This window comes from Neoarius graeffei, chromosome 23 (assembly GCF_027579695.1).
Source record: "Neoarius graeffei isolate fNeoGra1 chromosome 23, fNeoGra1.pri, whole genome shotgun sequence".
Lineage (NCBI taxonomy): Eukaryota > Metazoa > Chordata > Actinopteri > Siluriformes > Ariidae > Neoarius > Neoarius graeffei.
Genome location: NC_083591.1, coordinates 25536273 through 25559170, shown reverse-complemented (window position 1 = coordinate 25559170; position 22898 = coordinate 25536273). Strand labels below are relative to the sequence as shown.

Below are 22898 nucleotides of genomic sequence, written 5' to 3'. Positions count from 1 at the left end.
TGGAGTGTGTGTGGAGCAGGAGAACCGAGTTTGGCACGCAGTCCGAAAGCCAGGTTTCCATGAAAATAAGAGTACAACATTCCCTTATTTCACTCTGGGTGGTAGTCCTGGTTCTCAGCTCATCCATCTCGTTTTCTAGTGAGCGTACATTTGCTAGCAGCAGGCTAGGTAGTGGTGGCCGTGTAGCCCTAGCCTTTAGCCTAGCATGTAGCCCCCCCTCTCTTGCCTCTCTGCCTCAGGCACTCTGGTTGCCGGCGGTGCCGCTCCCGCGAGGCTGCTACTGTTTTACCTGCTGGAGTTGGCTGGGTCCAGACGTAGGAGAAAGTCAAAGTCCAACAGACGATGTTTAAGCTCATGATGAACTTTGCAAATGTCCATAAGTTCTTCCCTACTGTATTTTACTGTTGCATATGTCAACTGTATGCTAAAGATACACAAAAAGAACACACACCAAAGGTACGTTGGTGCAGAGAGAGCGTGACAAAGATGTCAGCCACGGTGGGCATGGCTGAGGGGAAAGGAAAAAAAAAAGTCTACCAGATAAAGGTCAGGACGTCATTCCAATGGTGTAGCAGCCACAGTCCCACCAAAAGGTGCAGGAAAACAAATCCCACACCGCCTGCACAGCCGCCGGGCAACACTGCCTGGAACACCGCGCCATAGATCCACAAAGCGAGCCCAGAAGCACCGCCACACAGAGCACTGGTATGTCTCAAACTGCCTGCACAGCAGCCGCAATGCCACCGAGCAACATCGCTTGGAAAACTGTGCCAAACACAAAAGCACTGCTGCACAGAGCGCTGGACAACCCCGATGTTAAATTGAGCAATGAGCTCACTGCAGTCCATAGCAAGGAGCACAGGCATCACCCACAGCAAACCACAGCCTGGAGGGAACCGACGTCCAAAACTGGGTCCAGAGCTACACCACCAAACCACTCAAACAAAAAATAAACAAAGTACACAAACACAAAAAAGACAAACAAAAGGGAAAATAAAATAAAAGGCTCCGGTGAGAAGCAGCAGCCAGAATGTGCACAGCATACTCTCAACCGGAAACAGAAACAAGAATAAATAAATAAAAAAGATTGTCCCAGGTTTCCCAATAACGTTGTCCTTTCGGGCTAAAAAGAGGGTTGAGAGACTCTTTTCAGCAACAGACATTGTCTCTGTACTTGTTTTTCCCAAACTCGCGTGTCAGAAGGAGTCTGAAGAGCAACATTACGAAGAGCTTCTTTGCAATGCACGTCCCCAATATAGGCATTATCTCATTATCTCTAGCCGCTTTATCCTGTTCTACAGGGTCGCAGGCAAGCTGGAGCCTATCCCAGCTGACTATGGGCCAAAGGCGGGGTACACCCTGGACAAGTCGCCAGGTCATCACAGGGCTGACACAGACAACCATTCACACTCGCGGTCAATTTAGAGTCACCAGTTAGCCTAACCTGCATGTCTTTGGACTGTAGGGGAAACCGGAGCACCCGGAGGAAACCCACGCAGACATGGGGAGAACATGCAAACTCCACACAGAAAGGCCCTCATCGGCCGCGAGGCTCGAACCCAGACCTTCTTGCTGTGAGGCAACAGCGCTAACCACTACACCACCGTGCCGCCCCTATATAGGCATTAGTAGCTGCTAAATCCAGTCGAGGTCACATGGCGTTCGTTTTTTACCACAAAACAATAAAATATAAAGTGTTTAAAATATGTTAAACTATTGTATTGTCATTAAGCATTACATATATAATGCAGTAATTAATAAGTGAAACTATTTTACATTTTTGGGCATTTTTTTTTTATTCCAAGCGTGTTTTGTTTTGTTTTTTTATTAAATGAATAAATGTTCACATGAAAGATTGAGCAAATAATAAACTAAATCATTAAGTAAATGTGTTCCCCATGTCCGTTCATTTCACTTTTACCCAAACATGCAGTCAGGATTATTTCAACTCTTATCCCCAATGCCAAGTTAGCAATGTTCTCCCTCATGTGTGCGTGCATGCAGAGAGAGAGAGAGAGAGAGAGAGAGAGAGAGAGGTTTTAATCTGTGTGTACCTAAGGATTAGACCTTTTTTTTTTTTACACACACATATACATATATACACATTGTGTGTGTGTGTGTGTGTGTGTGTGTATATACACACACATACGGTATGTGTATATATATATATATATATATATATATATATATATATATATATACACACACACACACACACATTTATATGTGTGTGTGTATATATATATATATATATATATATATATATATATATATATATATATATATCTCAAAACCTCTCTCTCATGTGCGCGCTCACACACACACACAAAATATTAGAGGTGCAGAAATTTGTGTCATTTATGACCCTAAATGAGATAATCACTAGCCTAATATAGGAGTTAAATTTGATTAAAATGTGGCAATATCAATGTGGCATTCCGATATCCATACGTGATTCCAGAGCATCTTGAAATATATTCATAAGGTTTTTCATATATTTATTTAATAATTAACTTGATGCACTTGTAATGTACAAGAAAAATAATTGAACACCGTCAGCAGGTTCAACATCAGTTTCCACTGTTGACTGTGAAAGTCCCTCGGTGACGCATGTGCATTCTGTGCATTTGGCTGTAAGCAAGTCGCTCTTTGTTTTGAACGAGTGGTCCAGGTCCCTCGTAAATTCAGAGCAAACTAAAAGATTAATTGGGCAAACCACGTTAGCTTGACGATGGATCTTAGGATGTAATTAAAGACACTCTTGGTGTTAAGAGGCTTTCAGGAAACCCACCCCAGTGCAGTTGAGGTCAGGGCTTCCACTCTCTCTGGAGTTCTTCCACTCCAACTTTGGCAAGCCATGCCTATAAGGACCTACTGTAGCTTTACGCACAGGGGTATTGCCATGCTGGAACAGGTTTTGGCTAGGCCCATTAGTTCCAGTGAAGGTAAATTTTAATGCCACAGCATACAAGGACATTATATTCAACTGTGTGCTTCCAAGTTTGTAGCAACAGTTTGGGGAAGTCTCACATACACTTGTGTTCAAAATAATAGCAGTCCAACACGACTAACCAGATCAATCACTGTTTTTGGTGGAAATTATATTACTACATGGCAAATAATTTACCAGTAGGTGTAGTAGAGTCATAGAAAACCAACAGACCCAACATTCATGATATGCATGCTCCTGAGTCTGTGTAATCGAATAATTAAGTGAAAGGGACGTGTTCAAAATAATAGCAGTGTGGAGTTTAATTAGTGAGATCATTCATTCTGTGAAAAAACAGGTGTCAATCAGGTGGCCCTAATTTAAGGATGAAGCCAGTACATGTTGTACATGCATTTCTCTCTGAAAACCTGAGAAACATGGGTTGTTCCAGACATTGTTCAGAAGAACAGTGTGCTTTGATTAAAACGTTGATTGGAGAGGTAAAACGTATACTGTAAAGAAGTGCAGAAAATGATGGGCTGCTCAGCTAAAATGATCTCCAGTGCTTTAAAATGGACAGCAAAGCCAGAGAGACGTGGAAGAAAACAGAAGACTACCATTCGAATGGCTCGAAGAATAGCCAGAATGGCAAAGACTCAGCCAATGATCAGCTCCAGGGTGATCAAAGACGGTCTGAAGTTACCTGTGAGTACTGTGACAATTAGAAGATGCCTGTGTGAAGCTAATCTATCGGCAAGAAGCCCCCGCAAAGTTCCACTGTTAAAAAAAAAGACGTGCTGAAGAGGATACAGTTTGCCAAAGAACACATCGACTGGCCTAAAGAGAAATGGAAAAACATTTTGTGGACTGATGAAAGTAAAATTGTTCTTTTTGGGTCCAAGAGCCACAGACAGTTTTTCAGACGACCCCCAAACACTGAATTCAAGCCACAGTACACTCTGAAGACAGTGAAGCATGGTGGTGCAAGCATCATGATATGGGAATGTTTCTCTTACTGTGGTGTTGGGCCCATTTATCGCATACCAGGGATCATGGATCAGTTTGCATATATCAAAATACTTGAAGAGGTCATGTTGCCTTATGCTGAAGAGGAAATGCCCTTGAAATGGGTGTTTCAACAAGACAACGACCCCAAACACACCAGTAAGCGAGCAGCATCAGGGTTCAAGACCAACAAAATGAAAGTTATGGAGTGGCCAGCCCAATCCCCAGACCTTAATCCGATAGAAAACTTGTGGGGTGACATCAAAAATGCTGTTTCTGAGGCAAAACCAAGAAATGCAGAGGAATTGTGGAATGTTGTCAAATCATCCTGGGCTGGAATACCTGTTCACAGGTGCCAGAAGTTCTCAGAAACCGTGGTTATACAACTAAATATTAGTTTAGCGATTCACAGGAATACTAAATCCTTAAGATTTTTTCAGTTTATACAGTAAATATTTGGAGTTTGTAATGAAAAATGCAGACACTGCTATTTTTTTGAACAGCCCAATGTTCATTTTTCTTCATTTTCTGTAAAGTAATTAAAATATTGATACATTTTTCTTCATGTTTTGATGTAGAATATAATGTGATTGTTCCCAATGCATGGAAATAAAAACTATTATAAGGATTTTGAGCTTTACTCAAGTTTTTAAACACACTGCTATTATTTTGAACACAACTGTATAGGTGTGATGGTCAGGTCTCCACATACTTTCAGCTACATAATGTCCATCAGAGATGAACAGCAATCATACCAACAGAATACAAAGAATGCATGGTACAGTATACTCTTCAAGTATAAAGTCATTCAAGACTGTTTTACTCACATTGTAGGCGTCGATGATAAGTTTGATCACATTACTGGAGTCCTTAGACAATGTTCCCACAGCTGACTTTGGAATGAGATTTTTAAGCTCCTAAAAAAATTAAACAAGTCTCAAAATCTCTTTGTCCATTTTGCTGTTATTTTTTCCACACAGTTCATTTATTACATTATTGCATGTTATTAAAAAATATTACCTTATAGACAGGCTGGAAGTCCTCAGTCACAGCGAAGATGGTCTGAATATTGTTGTCACTCAGTTTCTGTACTAGGTGTGCGATTGAAGGGTAGTCCTACAACAAAGGTCTCCAGTATTACTGTACCTGTGTGTGTTTGTATATTTCTAGGACATGGAATACAGCAAACTTACATAATAATGGCTCATTGTGTATCTATTATCCTTTAGGTGGCACTTCCCATCATTGGGAAGCACAATTCCACCCAGTTTACCGTCTCCCGCGAAGTGAAAGCCAGCGTCAGTAGAAAACACTAGTAGTCGAGTGACATTCCTCCAACCAATCTGTTCCTAAAATATACAAACAAAAAGATGTTCTCATTCATTTTAATGCTTACAATTAAAATATTTAATGTAATGCAGTTAAAATACATTGTTGTGGGGCTCCAGAGCAGTGCAATACATAGTTTGCACATGACGTCACAGAGTCGGGGATTCCCTAGTGATGGCCATCTTGTGGGTCAAGCTTACCGTACGGGTCACTGAGCACACATTGTAACGCGCGAGTACAAAGTCTTCAAAAGAACCCAAGCAGGCTATTTAAAGCTAGCAATGGTGCACACCTGTTGTATTCACGGCTGTCGTAATAGGTCAGATGATAACGTCAAGCGGAGCTTTTATGGAATTCCCACTGTACAGGAGCACGAAGGCGAGCAAACAAAGAAACTCAGCATACAAAGGAGAAATCTATGGCTTGCGAGAATCAACCGCAAGGATTATCAGCCTTCCAAACACAGCAAAGTCTGCTCCGATCATTTTATAAGCGGTAAGTTGTTTAAATAAACAATCAATTGTGTTTAACTTTGTTTTTGGAAACCAAAACATCGTGTAAACAATCTCTGGAGAATGCCTAACTGGAACCGCTGAGTGTATGTTTACATTGTAATGTACACTTAATATCGCTCGTTTGTCACGTTTCTATTTGACACTTGTCACTTCACTCACGCAAGGGTCATTTTTGAAAAACATTTTAGGTCTATTCTGTATGATTTGATTTGTGTTTAATCAACTTATTACGGTTGCATAACATTCAACAATCTATTTAATGCTAGAATATATAAAGTTGTATATATCAGACAGCCTTTAAAGTTTGATGAAGTCAGTTTCAGGCTTTGGAGCGGGCTTTGGCAGTTTCAGGCTTTGGCAGCCCTGCATAGTCACTTGAAAATGCATCTTTGTCCACTTCGTAGGGGTCAATTCCCCCAATCAAGGCCAGTTTGGCTGCATACCGTTGTCGTGAGATGTCGTCTAATGTATCTATATACTTCTGTTTGCTTGATTTTGCCGACACTGATCATTTTAGAAAACTGACTATATAACTTCATAAATTCGTCCGAGATAACATAGCCAGTAATGGCGATGGTCCATTTTGTTTGACCCACAAGATGGCGGCTGGAGGGCTTTCCCCGGAATGCCGTGACATCAGTGAAAACTATGTATTGGAGAGTCTGCCCCATCACTGGGTGATCATGTGTTTGAATCCTGATGATGCCACAGCCATCTGGGGCTGGGAGGGGCATACACTCTCCTAAGAGTGTGTTAATCTGTCCAATGACTCTGCAGTTAGTGAGGTTGACTGACCTCACGTATCTTGGAAAAAGTAAGGAAGTATGTGTTAGCCTTCAACCTACCCAGTGTGTAAGTATAGTATGATAGAGGAGAGGTGGGAGGTAATTGGCAAGTGTCCAAATTGGGAAGAAATTGGGGGGAAAATTATATTCTCCTATCAGGTGACCTAGATGCTTAAAAAAGTCAAGGACATTCTTGGCCATATGCACTGCACAATCCATAGAAACGTAGTACATGGACTTGACATGGAATGGCATGGTGTGCATAATTGCTGTTAAAGGTAAAACATCCATTGTAACTACACAATTAGTACATAATTATTATTAATGTTATTAAGTTCACACATGAAAAACAAAGCATTATACATTTTACACATGTATACACTGCCCAGGCAAAAAAAAAAAAAAAAGCTATCATTTGGATTTAAATAAGCAAATCCTTAAGAGCCTTTGATTGGATAATTACTGCAGTGATTAATATGTTTCAGCTGATAACAATTCTTTTAAACCTAACAGATACAGTGAGTAGCTTCTCATTTCATTATAAACTACGTCAGAAGATGTATCCCATGGTCATGGAAAAGATGCTACTGTTTCAGAAGGGTCAAGTTATTGGCCTGCATCAAGCAAAGACAACAACTAAGGAGTTTGCTAAAATTACTGGAATTGGGTAAAGAACTGTCCAACACATTGTAGAAGGACAGTGCTGAACTGTCAACTTTGTGGAAGAAATGTGGTAAGAAAAAAATGTGACTGGAGTTCACTTAAACACTTGAAGTCAACTGTAAAAAAAAAAATTGACTGTAGAACTCATGGCTCTGTTAAATAGTGGAAGTACGGACATTTCCACACGTATAATGCGACGAGAACTCACAGGATTGGGACTAAATAACTGTGTAGCCATATGAAAACCACTTATTAGTGAGGCTAACTGGAAGAAAAGGCTTCAATAGAGATCTTGCAGCCACGTGACCGGAAAGTCAACAGCCGCCATCTTGTCGGTAAAATAAACAGCTGAATACTGCTGCACTCGTGTACAGAATGGATCAATTTCAACCGACGGACTACACGGCTCATTTTTCTAATGAACAGATAACTAGATATATGTCTAAAATAAACGATCTACAGATTAGTGACCCTTATGGCTTACCGGACGGAGTTTTCACAACCGTGTCAGTGGATGTTGAACTGCCAGGGGTGGAATACCCGGACGTGTATAATTACCTCATCAACTTTCCCTCGCTGTTCAGTGGTGAAGCACTGCGTGCTTATAAATCTCTGGACAGTTATCTTTACAGAAATTCAGGATTTGTCAGCGACTCAGATGTGGTATCTTGTAAACAAGAAAATAATCCTCATTGGACGGGTAAGTCACTTAAGTTTTACTAGTACTGATACTAGATGCACTGACCAGCCGATTATAGAATAGAATAGGGTAATTCCAGCTGTAATTCCAAATCGTCCGTCTTGTTTACCATGGATCTGGCGTTGGAGAGATAGAGGCTTAGCAGTGGAGATTTGAGTGGCTGTTTTCTGAGCTTAGTCAACAGCCCGGCTCTGCAGCCTCGCTTTTGCTTCCGCTCCCGGCGCTGCCTCCTTCGCTTTGCTTCCGATAACAATCCACGGAGACCCCGCTGGTCTCGCTATCTCGTCCGGAATGTTGTGCATGCGATGGAAATCGCTACAAACCGTCATTTTCTGCTGGAAACCAATGTCCAGTAAGTCCATACGGTTGTAGTGGATATTGAAGTCTGATACAGACGAACAACACGCAAAAATACACACAAAAACATAAAAAACGTGCACAGGTAGGGAGAGCTTGTAGCCGCAGCCATTGTAGTAGAATTGTATATAGTAGGGTTTTCCAGAAGAAAAGGTAGGAGCAGAAGTAGAACCAGAAGTAGAAGTAGTAGGCGGAAATATGGCGTTTGACCGACAAAATGGCGTCTGTCACAATCTGGATCGGCTGTGACATCACATGCAAGTGCTCCATTTGGTAGAGTGTAAAGACTGGACTCCGGACCAATGGAAAAGGTCATGTGGTCTGATGAGTCCAGATTTAACTTCTAGCAGAGCGATGGGCACATCAGGGTAAGCAGGGAAGCACATGAAGTGATGCATCCATCATGCATAGTGGCCACTGTACAAGCGTCTGCAGGCAGCATTATGATCTGGGATCGCTTCAATTGGTCAGGTGCTCAGCAAAGTTATGTGGCAATAAAATAAAGTCAGCTGACGACCTGAAATGTTCTGAATGACCAAGCTGTCCCATCAATGGATATTTTTCTTCCATGATGACACGAGCATAAAATTAGGGATCAAATTGTGAAAGAGTGATTCAGCAAGCATAAGGAATCATTTTCACACATGAATTAGCGACCACAAAGTCCTCACCTTAATCCCAATGAAAGTCTCTGGGATGTGCTGGAGAAGACTTTAAGGAGTAGAAACTCTTCCATCATCAATACAAGATATTGGCGAAAAATGAATGCAACTCTGGATGGAAATAAATGTTGTGACACTGCATAAACAATGCCATGGCGAATGTGTGCTATAATCAAGGCTCAAGGCAGTCCAGCGAAATATTAGGGTGTGCAATTTTTTTTTTGGCCAGGCAGTATATGTGATGTATCACATGTAAAATGCACTTAAAAGAGCAACTCCAGAAAACAAAATAAAACAATTTTAATAGTAATTAAGAAGAAATACAATAAAACAGTTTGTGTTTGGTTTTAGACAAGGGCTGCACTGTGATGTCAGCCTAGCCCATTCTGGGGGCATACACTTTTTTTTTTTAAAGCAGTCTTACACAAACAATCTCATCAATTGAAAGAGATTAAGTGGGAGAAATCTGGAAAAAAAAAGTCTACTAACTATAGTTTGAGAAGCCAGATAGAGGTGAGAGGTTTACAGTTAGGCTATAAATGAGAAACTGGAGAGATCACTGGGGATTTTTAAATCCTGTTTCTACAGCAGCAGTGAAAAACTGGAAAGGCAACTGATGTTTTTTTCCTACATAACCTCATACTAAACTGCTGACATGCAGCACCTTTACAACCCCCTAAGGCTGTTTTTTAAATCCACATTTTGTTTAGCATAGTTTAATAGGTTTATTTATATTTACTTTGCTTTCCAGCATGTGTGCAGAACCAGACCCGTTGCAACAAGGTAGGCAGACTTGGCAATTGCCTAGGGCCCCAGCCCTCGAAGGGCCCCCGCTGCCAAACGACTGGTTATGTATTCAATAGCAATGACAACTTTTTGAGCGCGGCAGCGCAGCGCCTAATGACACTTGTTGAAATACCCTAGTTCCAAGGGGGGGCCCCCTAATGCACAACAGCGCCTCCCTACATGCTTTGGCCGAAAAGTGTAATGACAGTCTGTTGTCAACCCCTCAATGCCCATCTCCGTCCAGTCAAGTGGTTGTAGAGCTCCGCGGCAAAAAAACCCAAAATCAAATATGAAGCGAAATTACCCCTCAGGGAGCCAGAAGAGAAAGAAGAAAAGGGAAGAGGAAAACAGAAAAAAAACAAGACACTGGTAAGTGAGAATGTACACACTCATTAATACCAAGCGGGTCGACAAGCAAATTTGGTAGCTAGCTTATGTTAATGGTAGTTATCTTGTGTAGACAGTGTTTATAACAGTCATGTAAACATTGTCATGCACAACAGGCTTACAAACTTGCAAGGACTGGCTAAAAATTCTAATATGTGCCACACAAATAGGTGAAAGACTGTCAACTTCTCCCAGATTAACTTATTGTGTTTATCAAAATGTCATAGTCAGAGTTAGTTTCAGCGAGCTGCATGGCTTTCATCAGAAGTAGCTAGTGTGTCGTGAGCATGAATGGAGTAGGACAGGGGATGGCTCACAAGAAAGCTCTTTTTTACATAAATAGCCTATTTATGTAAAAAAGTGGCACTGATGTCAATTGAATGTGATGTCCGCAGGTCCTTGGACATGGAGGGTATTGTGGCTGCCTTTGCTGAAGCCAAAGCCCGCAAGCAGCAGTTTTAGACATTTTGCCCATGATTCTAGTTGTGTATTCTTAAATTTTTATGTGTTTTTCTATACCTTTTGCACTTTTCTGTGTGTGCTGGTTCTTATTAAGATTCTTATTCATGTTTGTAATCATTTAATCACCATTTGAAGTTATTTCTACTTGTGTATATACTGTAAATATTTAGTGTTGTTACTTGCACATTTTATATTACTTTGTCTTATTTTCATATTTGATTTATATATAGGGCGGCACGGTGGTGTAGTGGTTAGCGCTGTCGCCTCACAGCAAGAAGGTCCTGGGTTCGAGCCCCGGGGCCGGCGAGGGCCTTTCTGTGTGGAGTTTGCATGTTCTCCCCGTGTCCGCGTGGGTTTCCTCCGGGTGCTCCGGTTTCCCCCACAGTCCAAAGACATGCAGGTTAGGTTAACTGGTGACTCTAAATTGACCGTAGGTGTGAATGTGAGTGTGAATGGTTGTCTGTGTCTACGTGTCAGCCCTGTGATGACCTGGCGACTTGTCCAGGGTGTACCCCGCCTTTCGCCCGTAGTCAGCTGGGATAGGCTCCAGCTTGCCTGCGACCCTGTAGAAGGATAAAGCGGCTAGAGATAATGAGATGAGATGAGATTTATATATATATATATATATATGTGTGTGTATATTTTGTCTATTCTTGTGTTTAATTGGGTTTGATAATTATTTATAATAATGTAAAGAGTTCATTTATTAAGTAAAAATTGTAAGAATGATTACAATATGTGTGATGTTTATTTATTAAGTCTTCAGTGGGTAGGCGGCCATAAGGCCTTTTGTTGAGGGGGGGGATAATTATGGGCCCCAGATCCCCCTTTGCCTAGGGCCCCCAAATAGCTTGAAACGGGCCTGTGCAGAACCACGCATCAAATGAAGTTGAGCACCAAACAAAGTCTTCCAGAAATTAAGCCATTATGTTGTGCAAGTAAAGCTTTGCAGTTTACACTGGCCTCAGTGTCATTCACTGCTATTCCTTCAACATTATTAGCTTATTTTGCAAATAGCTGTTATCCATGAGTCAGCTTAAAATGAGCATTAATTCCATGAATACACCATGAACACGGGGGCAAGACAGCAGGAAAAAGGCCACTAGAGTTGCTCTTTCATCCAAGTAACCTCCCTAACAAGCTCACCCCACAGACAGCAACTTGCATGATGGCATCAAAGCCTCCCTCAGGTGAGTCCAGGTTTCCAGAAATCTGTTGCTCGCTGACAAGCCTGTTAAATTGATGACCATTCTCAGTCAGACTCAGTACATTTTTATAGCTGAAGGGGCTTGTGCAATTCTGATCAGAAGTGCAGGGATTCAGCAGCTTAGCGGGGGTTGTACTGATGTAAGGCATCACAGTCTTTTCTACAAATGAACCAAAACCTGGGGAAAAAAAAACATACCATAATATATACATTCAAGAGTTATGGTGCTTTCCATAATTACTGGCACCCCTTGTAAAGATTAGTAAAAAAGAGTTAGAAAAAAAATCCACCTTTTCATGAAGTAGCTTCATCTCATACTGAAAAAATTGAGAAAAATCCAACCTTTAATTGAAATAAATGTATTCAGAGAAAAACAAATCCCTCATCAAGAAATTATTTTCATCAAAAATACATATGCCACTATTACTGGCACCCCTGGAAATTATAGTGAACACAATGTAATTGAAGCATGCTTTCCATTTAAATTCTACATGTTCAAAGACATGCAGATGAGGTAAATACCCAGCCACTGGGTTTGTACTTGGTGTAGGTCCCGGACAGATTGAAGGTCCAGTGTGAGATTAGAGTGAACTAAACTGGTTTATGAACCTTCTGAAATAAAGTCTACATTTTTGAGTTGATCAGAGTGCGTAGGAACTTTCAAGCTGTAACCCATGACCTCCTGATTAACTGGGGTACAAATAGATTAGATTAGATTAGATTAGATTAAACTTTATTGATCCCTTTGGGAGGGTTCCCTCAGGGAAATTAAGATTCCAACAGCATCATTACAGATAAACAGAGAAAAGAAATGGAGAAAAACTTCTAGATAAATTAAAGTAAATTAAGTATTTACATATATAAATATAAAAAGAATAAGATATGGGGAAGAGAGGAAGGGGGGAGAGAGAGGAGGGGGGAAAGGGGAAAGGGGGGGCAGCAGGAGAGATATTGCACTTTATATTGCACATTATATTGCACATTGTCCAGTATTGCTTATTGTTAGGCTAGGCTACTGCTCCTTCCCGTCCTCTGTCCTCCTGTTACCCCTCCTCCCCCCCAGAGAGGAGTTGTACAGTCTGATGGCATGAGGGACAAAGGAGTTTTTGAGTCTGTTTGTCCTGCACTTGGGAAGGAGCATTCTGTCACTGAACAGGCTCCTCTGGTTGCTGATGACAGTGTGCAGAGGATGACTGACATCGTCCACGATGTTCAATAGTTTGTCCATAGACCTCTTCTCTGCCACCGTCACCAGAGAGCCCAGCTTCAAGCCGACCACAGAGCTGGCCCGCCTGATCAGTTTGTCCAGCCTGGATGTGTCCTTCTTGGATGTGCTGCCCCCCCAGTACACCACGGTGTAAAACAGGACACTGGCGACCACAGACTGATAGAACATCCACAGGAGTTTCATGCAGATGTTAAAGGACCACAGCCTCCTAAGGAAGTATAGCCTGCTCTGTCCCTTCCTGTACAAGTGATTGGTGTTGCAAGTCCGGTCCAGCTTGCTGTCCAGCCACAGCCCGAGGTGACACTGAGGTCAAATTCCCTTAGTTATCCATCAACATGAGAAAGATAAGAGAACACACAAACCAAATGATGAAGTGTTTTGACCTTCATATGTCAGGAAATTGTTATAAAAATAGATACTTGCTTAAAAATGCCCATTTCTACTGTTAGAGCAATAATAAAAAAAAATGGACACCAGCTGGAAGTGTTACAAACTTACCTGGAAGAGGATCCAAGTTTATTTTGCTTCCATGTACAGTGAGGTGGATGGTAAGAGAGGCAAAAAAAAAATTCCCCAAGAATCACTGTTGTTGAAGTAGAAGAAAAGTTAAAATCTTAGGGTTTCCAAGTCTCCAAAACCACCATCAGATACCACCTCCATGGCAACAGATTATCAGGAATTTATGCCAGAAAAAAGCATTTCCTGTCAGTTAACCACAAACATAAGCACCTGAAGTTTGCAAAATGCTACTACAACTTTGACTGGAACTGTTTTCTATGGTCTGATGTAACAAAAACATGTCAGATCGCAGGCACTTACAGATGCAATTGCAGGGGAGAGTGGGTGCGATGCAAATTGCAGACAAAGCTAAAATCATAGTCAGGAAACAGGTGTGGGTCAATCGACTGGCGAACAGCGCAGCATAGGGCAGGTGAGAAGACGAAGTCGAAAGAAATCAGGAACAGAGGTCGTTAACAGGAAGTCAGTAGATAAACAGAAGGCTTGGTAAAGTCAGGTATGGGACACAGAACGATACTTCACAACTGGAGTGAGTGTTTTCTAAGCTTATATAGGGTTCGTGATTGCTGGGTATTTGGCTGCAGGTAAAGTGATTAGAATTCTGGTGACAGGGGGTGCTGTGGCTCTTGGGAAGTGTAGTCTGGAGTGGCCATGTTTGGATGCTGCTCCGAACTCAAGTTTTCAGCCTTGTTACTGACAGTCCCTCCACTCCCGACGAGCTCCCTCTAGGAGCAACTTCTTTCCTTGCTCGATCTCTCCTTCTTGGTGCAGGCTTTACAGGATGTTGGCTGTGGAATTCTTGAGTGAGAAGTGGGTCTAAAATGTCCTTCAAACTGACCCAACTGCGTTCCCCTGGGCCAATACCTTCCCAGTTGACCAAGTATTCAAGATGCCCCTGTCTGCAGCGAGAGTTGAGAATCTTGTTCACTTGGTAAATGGGCTTGCTTTCGATGTCTAGGGAGGGGTTTTCTTGGGCGAGTGTGTCTGAGGCTAGGGGCCCTTGGATAGCAGGTTTGAGGCATAATACGTGGAAGGTGGGTGCCATTCTGCTGTGAGGAGGAAGCTCAAGTCTGTATGAGACCTTGTTGATTCTGTGGAGTACCCTGAATGGGTAAATGAACCTGGCCTGTAACTTCTTGCAAGGGTTTCAGGCTCTGAGGTTTTTTGTGGATACCCATACCCTGTCACCTGAGACACATTCTGGAGTGGCGCTTCTGTACTTGTCGGTGTAGTGTTCATATCTGTTATTCACTTCCTCCATCCTCTGGTGTACCTCCTCCCAGACTTGTTGACTTCTCTGGAACCATGTGTCAAGGGCTGGAATCTGCGTGGGAGTGTCGTCCCACGGGAAGAGTGGGGGTTGGGAGCAGAGTATGCAGTGAAACAGGGCTAACCAAGTGGCAGAATGTTTGAGAGAATTTTGTGTGTACTCAGCCCAAGGAAGGAAACATGCCCACTCTTTCAGGTTCCGCATGCAGTAGATGCAAAGAAAGCAGCTCACTTCTTGATTCGCCCATTCTGCCTGGCCATTGGACTGAGGACGATATCCGGAGGTGAGGCTAACAGATATTCCTAGCCTGTCCATGAACCTTGACCAGAGTTGTGAAATGAAATGGGGACCCCGGTCACTGACAATGTCCTCCAGTATCCCATAATAACAGAAAACGTGGTTAAACAGTAGTTCAGTGGTTTCGAAAGCTGTAGGAAGAACTGGTAGTGGGATGAGTCTGAGGGTTTTGGAGAACCTGTCAATTATAACCAAAATGACTGCATAACCTTGAGACTGTGGGACGTTGGTGAGAAAGTCAAGGGCGATGTGTGACCAGGGTTGCTAGGGTACTGGGAGAGGACATAGTTTACCAGCCAGAGGAACTCTGGGGATCTTGGCTTGGGCACAGGCAGAGCAAGACAAGATATAGTGGTTAATGTCAGATATCATGTTTTCCCACCAATACTTGTGTTGAAGGAGCTGGTAGGTGCGTTGGCTGCTGGGATGTCCGGTGGCAGGAGAAGAGTGTGCCCAGGTGATCAGTTTGCCTCCAAGTCTAGGTGGGGCATGCAACAGACCTGGAAGGCAGTTTTCTGGTGGACTTGTGGGTTGAGCTTTTCTTATTTCGTTGTCGACATCTCAGGTGACGGCTTGCAGAAAACATTCAGGTGGAAGGATTGTGGTAGTTTCTGATGGTTGAGATGTGGAAGTGTGAATTCTGGAGAGAGTGTCTGCATTGATGTTTCTGGAACCTGAACAATAAGAAATGGTAAATTGGAATCTGGTGAAGAACAGTGCCCATCTGGCCTGATGCGTGGTTAATTGTTTAGCTGTCCTCAGATATTCCAGGTTCTTGTGGTCTGTCAGGATCGTGAATGGGTGTGCTGCGTCCTCCAGCCAGTGCTTCCACTCCTCCAGGGCCAGCTTGACAGCCAAGAGTTCTCGATTCCCGATATCATAGTTTCGCTCAGTGGGTGTGACTTTCTTTGAGTAGAAGGTGATGAGATGTAACTTAGGTCATTCTCCAAGGCGCTCTGATAGAACCCCTCCAACTCCCGTTTCTGATGCATCCTCCTCCATGACAAACGGTTTAGAAGGATCTGGGTGTTGAAGTATAGGGGCTGTGGTGAAAGTTTCTTTCAGCTTGCTTAAAGCCTGATTGGCTGCTGGACTCCAGTGGAGGTGACAGGGTCCCTTCTTCAGACGACTAGTGAGAGGAGCCACGATAGAGTGGCAGTAGAAGTTGGCGAACCCCAGAAAGCACTGAAGCTCCTTGACGGGAGTGGGCCAAGATGTTACAGCAGCGACCTTGGCTTGATCCATACTCACTCACTCCAAGCTGACAACGTATCCCAGGAATGAGATCTGGCAGACATGAAACTCAGATTTCTCAGCTTTAACATATAGGTGGTGCTGGAGCAGACAAGAGAGGACAGATCTGACGTGCTCATGATGGGTGCTTTCATCTGGGGAGTAAATCAGGATGTCATCGATATAGGTGATTACGAACCTCCCCAACATGTCCCTGAGCACGTCACTGATGAGGCACTGGAAGACACTGGGTGTGCAAGAAAGGCCATATGGCATGACCAAATATTCAAAGTGACCTGCCGTGGTGCTAAAAGCAGCCTTCCACTCATTACCCTCACATATCCTGAACAAGTTGTAAGTGCTGCGAAGGTAGAGTTTGGAGAATATTTTGGCCAACCTGAGTTGCTCTAGAGCTGATGGAACCAATGGAAGTGGATAGGGATACTTTACAGTGATCTGGTTCAGGCCTCTATAATCTATACATGGCCGGAGGCCCCCTCCTTTCTTTTCCACAAAGAAAAACCCCACTGAGGTTGGAGATGTAGAGTGTCGGATGTACCCCTGCTGCAGAGCTTCTTGTACGTACTCCTCCATCGCTGCTTGTTCTGCTAACGACAAAGGGTAGATGCAGTTTTGCGGAGGAGTCATACCTGGGAAGAGGTCAATGGCACAGTCATAGAAGCGATGCAGAGGTAGACCACAGGCTTTCCCTTTCCTGAATACCTCCTTTAGATCCAGATAACAAGTTGGGACGTTGTCAAGGGAGTCAGTCTGAGGGCTCTCTACTGAGGTGGAAGAGAGTGTGATCTGGGGAACTTTCAGGCAGTTTTGTAGACAAGAGGGTGACCACTGAAGAATGTCCCATTGTTGCCATGAGATCAGAGGGTCGTGTAGTTGGAGCCAAGGGTATCCTAGGACGATATTGTGATTTGAAGTCGTGGTGACAAGGAGAGTTATCCATTCTGTGTGGATGGTTCCTACTTGAATCTCAAGGGGAGTTGTTCAAGTTGAGACCAGTCCTTCCTCTTTGGGTCCCCTGTCAATAGCTTTTGGTTTGATGGGTCTCAGAAGGGTGTGGGTGGTGAGTTGATACTGCTGTATAATAGCACTGTTTATGAAGTTTCCCTCAGCCCCTGAGTCAACAAAGGCAGAAAGTACATGGGTAGAGTTTGGTAGCTTTAATAACACTGGTACTTGGAAAGATTGTGAGCTGTGAGACGTTTCTGGATTCATTGGGTTAACGGGGCTGGAAGCCTTGCTTGGCTGACAATCCCATGGGCACTTAGGGATTTGATGACCCATCTCTCCGCAATAGAAGCAGAGACCCTCCCTTCTTCTTCTCTCCCTTTCTGACCTCTGCAGTCACGTGCGGGAAAGGTTGGAGGTAAATGCAGTGAGGGTTGTTTGCAGAGGAGGTGATCCAAGTGGATCCAGATCAATGAGAGAATCCAGTGAGAGATGTTCATTGCAGCATGCTAGCTCGCTGAGCACTTCTGGACATAGACCTTGTCAAAATGTGGCTTTCAAGGCTGGCTCGTTCCAGCCTCTGCCATTGGCCAAGGTGTAGAAATCCAGTGCATATTTGGCAACACTCCTTTCTCCCTGTCAGACTGTCAGCAGGCTCTCTCTGACCTCTATACCCTCAGGCTGATGATCAAACACTCTCATGAACAACTCCAATAAATGGTCATAGGATGTAGTGTGTTCACCCCCATGCATCCAGACAGCGCCTGCCCACTGAAGAGCCTTACTGGTGAGAAGACTGATGAACTGGGAGATCCTGTGTTCATCTGTGACTCCAGTGAGGGCAGAGAAATATAGTGAACATTGAAGAAGAAATCCCTTGCAATTGGAAACCTCCCCAGAGAATTTTCAGGCAGACGAATGCTACAAGGGGTATGTGAGAATGGCCTGCGACACCACAGCAGTGAGTTGAGACATCCTGGTGTTTAGATCGCTAATCATCTGCTGGTGCTCTCCTAACAGACACCCCTGTGTGTGGATTGCTGTCTGCTTAACTTCCTCTGCTGCATCCATGATGGCAAAGTATCCTGTCAGATCACAGTCACTTACGGATGCAACTGCAGGGGAGAGCGAGTGCGATGCAAACTGCAGACAAAGCCAAAACGCGAGTCAGAAATCACAGTCAGGAAACGGGTGTGGGTTGATTGGTCGGCAAACAGTACAGCGTAGGGCACTGTCAAAAAAATAAGTCAAAAGAAAATCAGGAACAGAGGTTGTTAACAGGAAGTCAGTAGATGAACAAAAGGCTTGGTAAAGTCAGGTACGGAACACAGAACGATAGTTCACAACTGGAGTGAGTGTTTGCTGAGCTTATTTAGGGTTGGTGATTGTGGGGTAATTGGCTGCAGGTGAAGTGATTAGAATTGCGGTGATGGGGGGCACTGTGGCTCTTGGGAAGTATAGTTCGGAGTGGCCATGTTTGGAGGCTGCTCCGAACTCAGGGTTTCAGCTCTGTTACTAACAAAATGGAGCTTAAACAAAATGGAGCTTTTTGGCAATACATACTTAGGTGGGTTTGGTGTAAAAATAAGGATGACTATGAAAATAATCTTATCCCAACTGTAAAATATGGTGGAAGTTCTGTGATGTTTTGGAGCTGTTTTTCCTCCCAAGGCCCTGGAAACCTTGTTAGCATACACGGCATCATGGACCCCATGAAATACCAGGACATTTTAAATCAAAATCTAGCTGCCTCTGGAAAGAAACTAAAACTGGGTCATCATTGGATCTTCCAGCAGGACAGTGATCTGAAACATGTCCAAATCAACACAAAAATGCTTGGCTGACCACAGAATCAAGCTTCTGCCATGGCCATCTCAGTCCCCTGATCTGAACCTCATTGAAAACCTGTGGGGTGAGCTGAAGGAGAGTGCACAAGAGAAGGACTCGGAGAATATCTGGAGATATTCTATAAAGAGGAATGATCTCAGATGCCCTTGTTTGTATTCTACAACCTTATAAAATGTTGTAGGAGAACACTCAGTGCTGTTTTACAAGCAAAGGGAGATTGTACAAAGTATTAAATACAAGGGTGCCAATAATAATGGTAAGTGTTTTTGTTGAAAATAATTATTTATTGATGATGGATTTGTTTTTCTCTGAATGAATTTATTTCAATTAAGCTCTGAATTTTTTTCTACCCCTTTTTACTAATCTTTACAAGGGGTGTCGACAATTACAGTGAAGGGCACTGTATGTTGATCAAAATAAGCAGAACCCTAATAACATGTACAGCTGTTAACAGGTTAATAGCAAAGTACATGCACAATTAAAAATTAGATTAATTGAGACTGAAGAATGGGACTGATTTGAGGTCTTTACACATACAGCATGATTTGCTATGATTTATTCATCTGACAAATTTTTTTTTTCGAATGAATAGCCCATAAATGAACAAATTCACATCAAAGACGAATGTTTATGTGGGGACAAAAAAAAATCAATTTTCATTTTTTCATAACATGTAAGATTTTTCTAATATTTCGTCCACAAAAGGAACGTATTCAACCAATCAGGGCATACGTTGTAGAAATGTAGAAAAACTATGCTGCAGGCATGGTGGAGTCTCTCGTTCATTTTGTGTCTCAAAACCCAGCACTGTTTGACAAGGGTAACAAAGATTATAAAGATGATGACTTTAAAGACAATGTCTGGGAAAAAAAATAGAAGAGGAGATCCGTAATGAAAATGGTGTGTGTACGTGGGGAGTTTCACTGCTTGGTTCAGGAGTTGCTGTGACTGATAGCAAGCTTCACTACAACACAAAGCAGGCTACAGACTGTAGTCTACCTCATGGTTTGTACCCTACTTTGTGAAGTTGGGAAGCTTGCTATCAGTCTCAGCAACTCCTGAACCAAGCAGTAAAGCTCCCTACATTCTAGCCTATTTTTCAGGACAGGATGTACCCAACATTTTCTTCTCCCATTTTTGTAAAAGAATAAACACCAGCTCATCATTACTTGTCAACTCTATCATGCAATTATTTTTGTGAAATGCTTGCATAATCGCATCACATGAATATCAACGTTGCATTAAATTCAACAATGATGTCACACTGTATGTGTTAGTTAGCATACATCATTATGGGTCCTAACGATTTTTTACAGCATTTGGATAGCTTGAAACACCCATACCAATCCTGAAGTCAGACGTAACTGACTGCATCTCGCGCATCAGGCCCGTTCCCAAATTCTTCACGTTTTCCAAATCATCTTTCATGGAGTAACTCAAGTCCATCAGGTAGTACAGATCAATGGGATAATCCTCTGCCCTTTTAAACTTCAGGGAAAATTTCTGAGGCTCACCTGTAACAAAAATAACATTGTCCACACCAGAACAAACCCATATAAATTCAACTGCGTAGCTGCCTAAACTCACATGGTCAATTTTTTACACTTTCTACTTTATCTACACTCACCGTCCATTTTACTAGGAACACATACACCTGCACATTCATACAGTTATCTAAATCAGCCAATCATGTAGCAGCAGCGCAATCCATAAAATCACGTTAATCTTCACATCAAAGATCAGAATGAGGAAGAAGTGTGATCTTAGTGACTTTAACCATGGCATGGTTGGTGGTACCAGATGGGCTGAATATTTCTGAAACTGCTACTCTCCTGGGATTTTCATACACAGTCACTACAGTTTACACAGAATGCTGCAAAAAACATCCTGTGAGTGGAGGGTCTGCAGACTGGAACACCTTGTTCATGAGGGAGATAAGAAGAGAATGACTAGACTGATCTGAGCTGACAGGAAGTTTACAGTAACTCAAATAAGCACTCTTTAGAACTGTGGTGAGCAGAAAAGCATCTAAGAATGCACAACATATTAAATCTTGAGGTGGAAAGGCTACAACAGCAGAACCACTCCTATCAGCCAAGAACAAGAATCTTATGGTGCATTCAGACCAAGCGGCGAGAGTCTCAAAATGATCCGGAAGTCTTACATTTTCTATGTGAGCCAGCATCTCTCGGTGGCAAGCACAGGCATGACTGTTAGCAGCCCTGCCTTGGGCAGCGGGGGCGTCAAAATAAAGATGAAATCCAGGCAACATTATGGTAATGAGTTATGACGCAGTTCGGTGGCAACCAATAAGGATGTACACTTGATCTGAATAGAGAATAGAACAATGTAAATGTGGCTCCATTCAAACCACTCCCAAGTACAATGGAGAATTAATAATTGCGTTGACAGGTCACCCCATTATTTTACGATGTGTCCTTGCTTGCATACAGGGATGGACACACACACACAAAAAAAAAAAAAACCCATGGACCAGTGTCATGGGCATAGACTCACAGAAACTGGACAGTTGGGGGGGGGGGGGTTAGGAGCTGGTCATATTTTTAAATTTGCAACTGGGTGAGCCTGTGCCCATGATAACCTCAGATTCCTGTTCTTGCCTAACAGGACTGGAACCCAATGTGGTCTTCTATTGTTGTAGCCCATGTTCGATGTGCATGTTGAGATGCTTTTCCATGGTTGTAAAGAGTGATTGAGTTACTATTAGGTATATCAGGTGAAAATTCAAATTCAATCCAAATTGCTCGAAAGTGCTCTCATTGAATTCAGAATTGAATGCAGAACAACATACTTTTTACAGAATTAAAGGTAGACTGATTTTCAGATTTTTCAAGTTTAGGTCATAAAAAGAATTTCCCCTGACACCCAATTATTTTTGTTTAGTGGGTCAAAAGCTACTGAATTTGAATCACAGACTTCCAATTTTATTAGTTTTTTAAAATAGAGCAATTAATGAATTTAGGGCCACATGGCCCTAAATTCTCAGCTATTTTTTCTTGTTTCACTGTGATCCAATATAAGGGACTACGTCACACATCATGTGGTGGGCTTCCCCCATTCACGCAAGGCATTGTGGGATACAAATTTGAAACAGGAAAGGGAAATGGTAAGTGTGCACATGAAACGTGAAAGACTGACTACAGTAACAGAAAGCATTATGCTGCGAAGGAAGGAAATATAGGACCAAACTAATAAATATCGGCGGTCAGCGAGCACCTCAGTCTGATCAACTGTTCGTTTAGCAACAGAATGATGTAACTGTCAGTGCACGGCCAAAGGTAAGCGTGCGCATGCACACACTGGACTTCCTCTGTCTCCTGACTATGCAAAGCGAGCGATTTCATGCACATTATTTGCTTGGGAATCCCCTCAAATTAAATAACTTCCCAGCCACAGAATGGCCTGGTTTTTTTTGTTTGTTTGTTTTTTTAGATATTACAGAAATAAACATATATCACAATGACCAAATTTCAGAGGGAACTAAATTTCACAGATTTTATGAAATCGAAAGGCCGTCTACTTTTAAAACGTTCTTGAGATATTACAACTCAAAGAATGAAAAAATGACTTAATTTTGAGAAAACTGACATAATATTATGCATTAGGATAACATGGTCCAAAATGAGCCTAATTAACGAATGAGATCAATTGTTTTTTTCTTAATAACTTTTCTATTTTTCAAGATGTTTACATGGAAATTGGCAGGCACATAGATGGTTGTATACTGAA

General features: G+C 42.5%; 1 protein-coding gene across 2 annotated transcripts in view; it reads right to left on the bottom strand.

Moving 5' to 3' along the window:
- LOC132871637 (integrin beta-1-like) overlaps positions 1–22898 on the bottom strand; it is a 156287-nt gene that overhangs the window by 74158 nt on the left and 59231 nt on the right. For both annotated transcript variants that reach the window (XM_060905966.1, XM_060905965.1), the window contains exons 5-9: positions 20492–20662; positions 11727–11965; positions 5128–5283; positions 4955–5050; positions 4762–4851 (exon numbers count right to left, since the gene is read on the bottom strand). In XM_060905966.1, coding sequence (XP_060761949.1) covers positions 4762–4851; positions 4955–5050; positions 5128–5283; positions 11727–11965; positions 20492–20662 — 752 coding nt within the window. The remainder of the gene's footprint in view (positions 1–4761; positions 4852–4954; positions 5051–5127; positions 5284–11726; positions 11966–20491; positions 20663–22898) is intronic.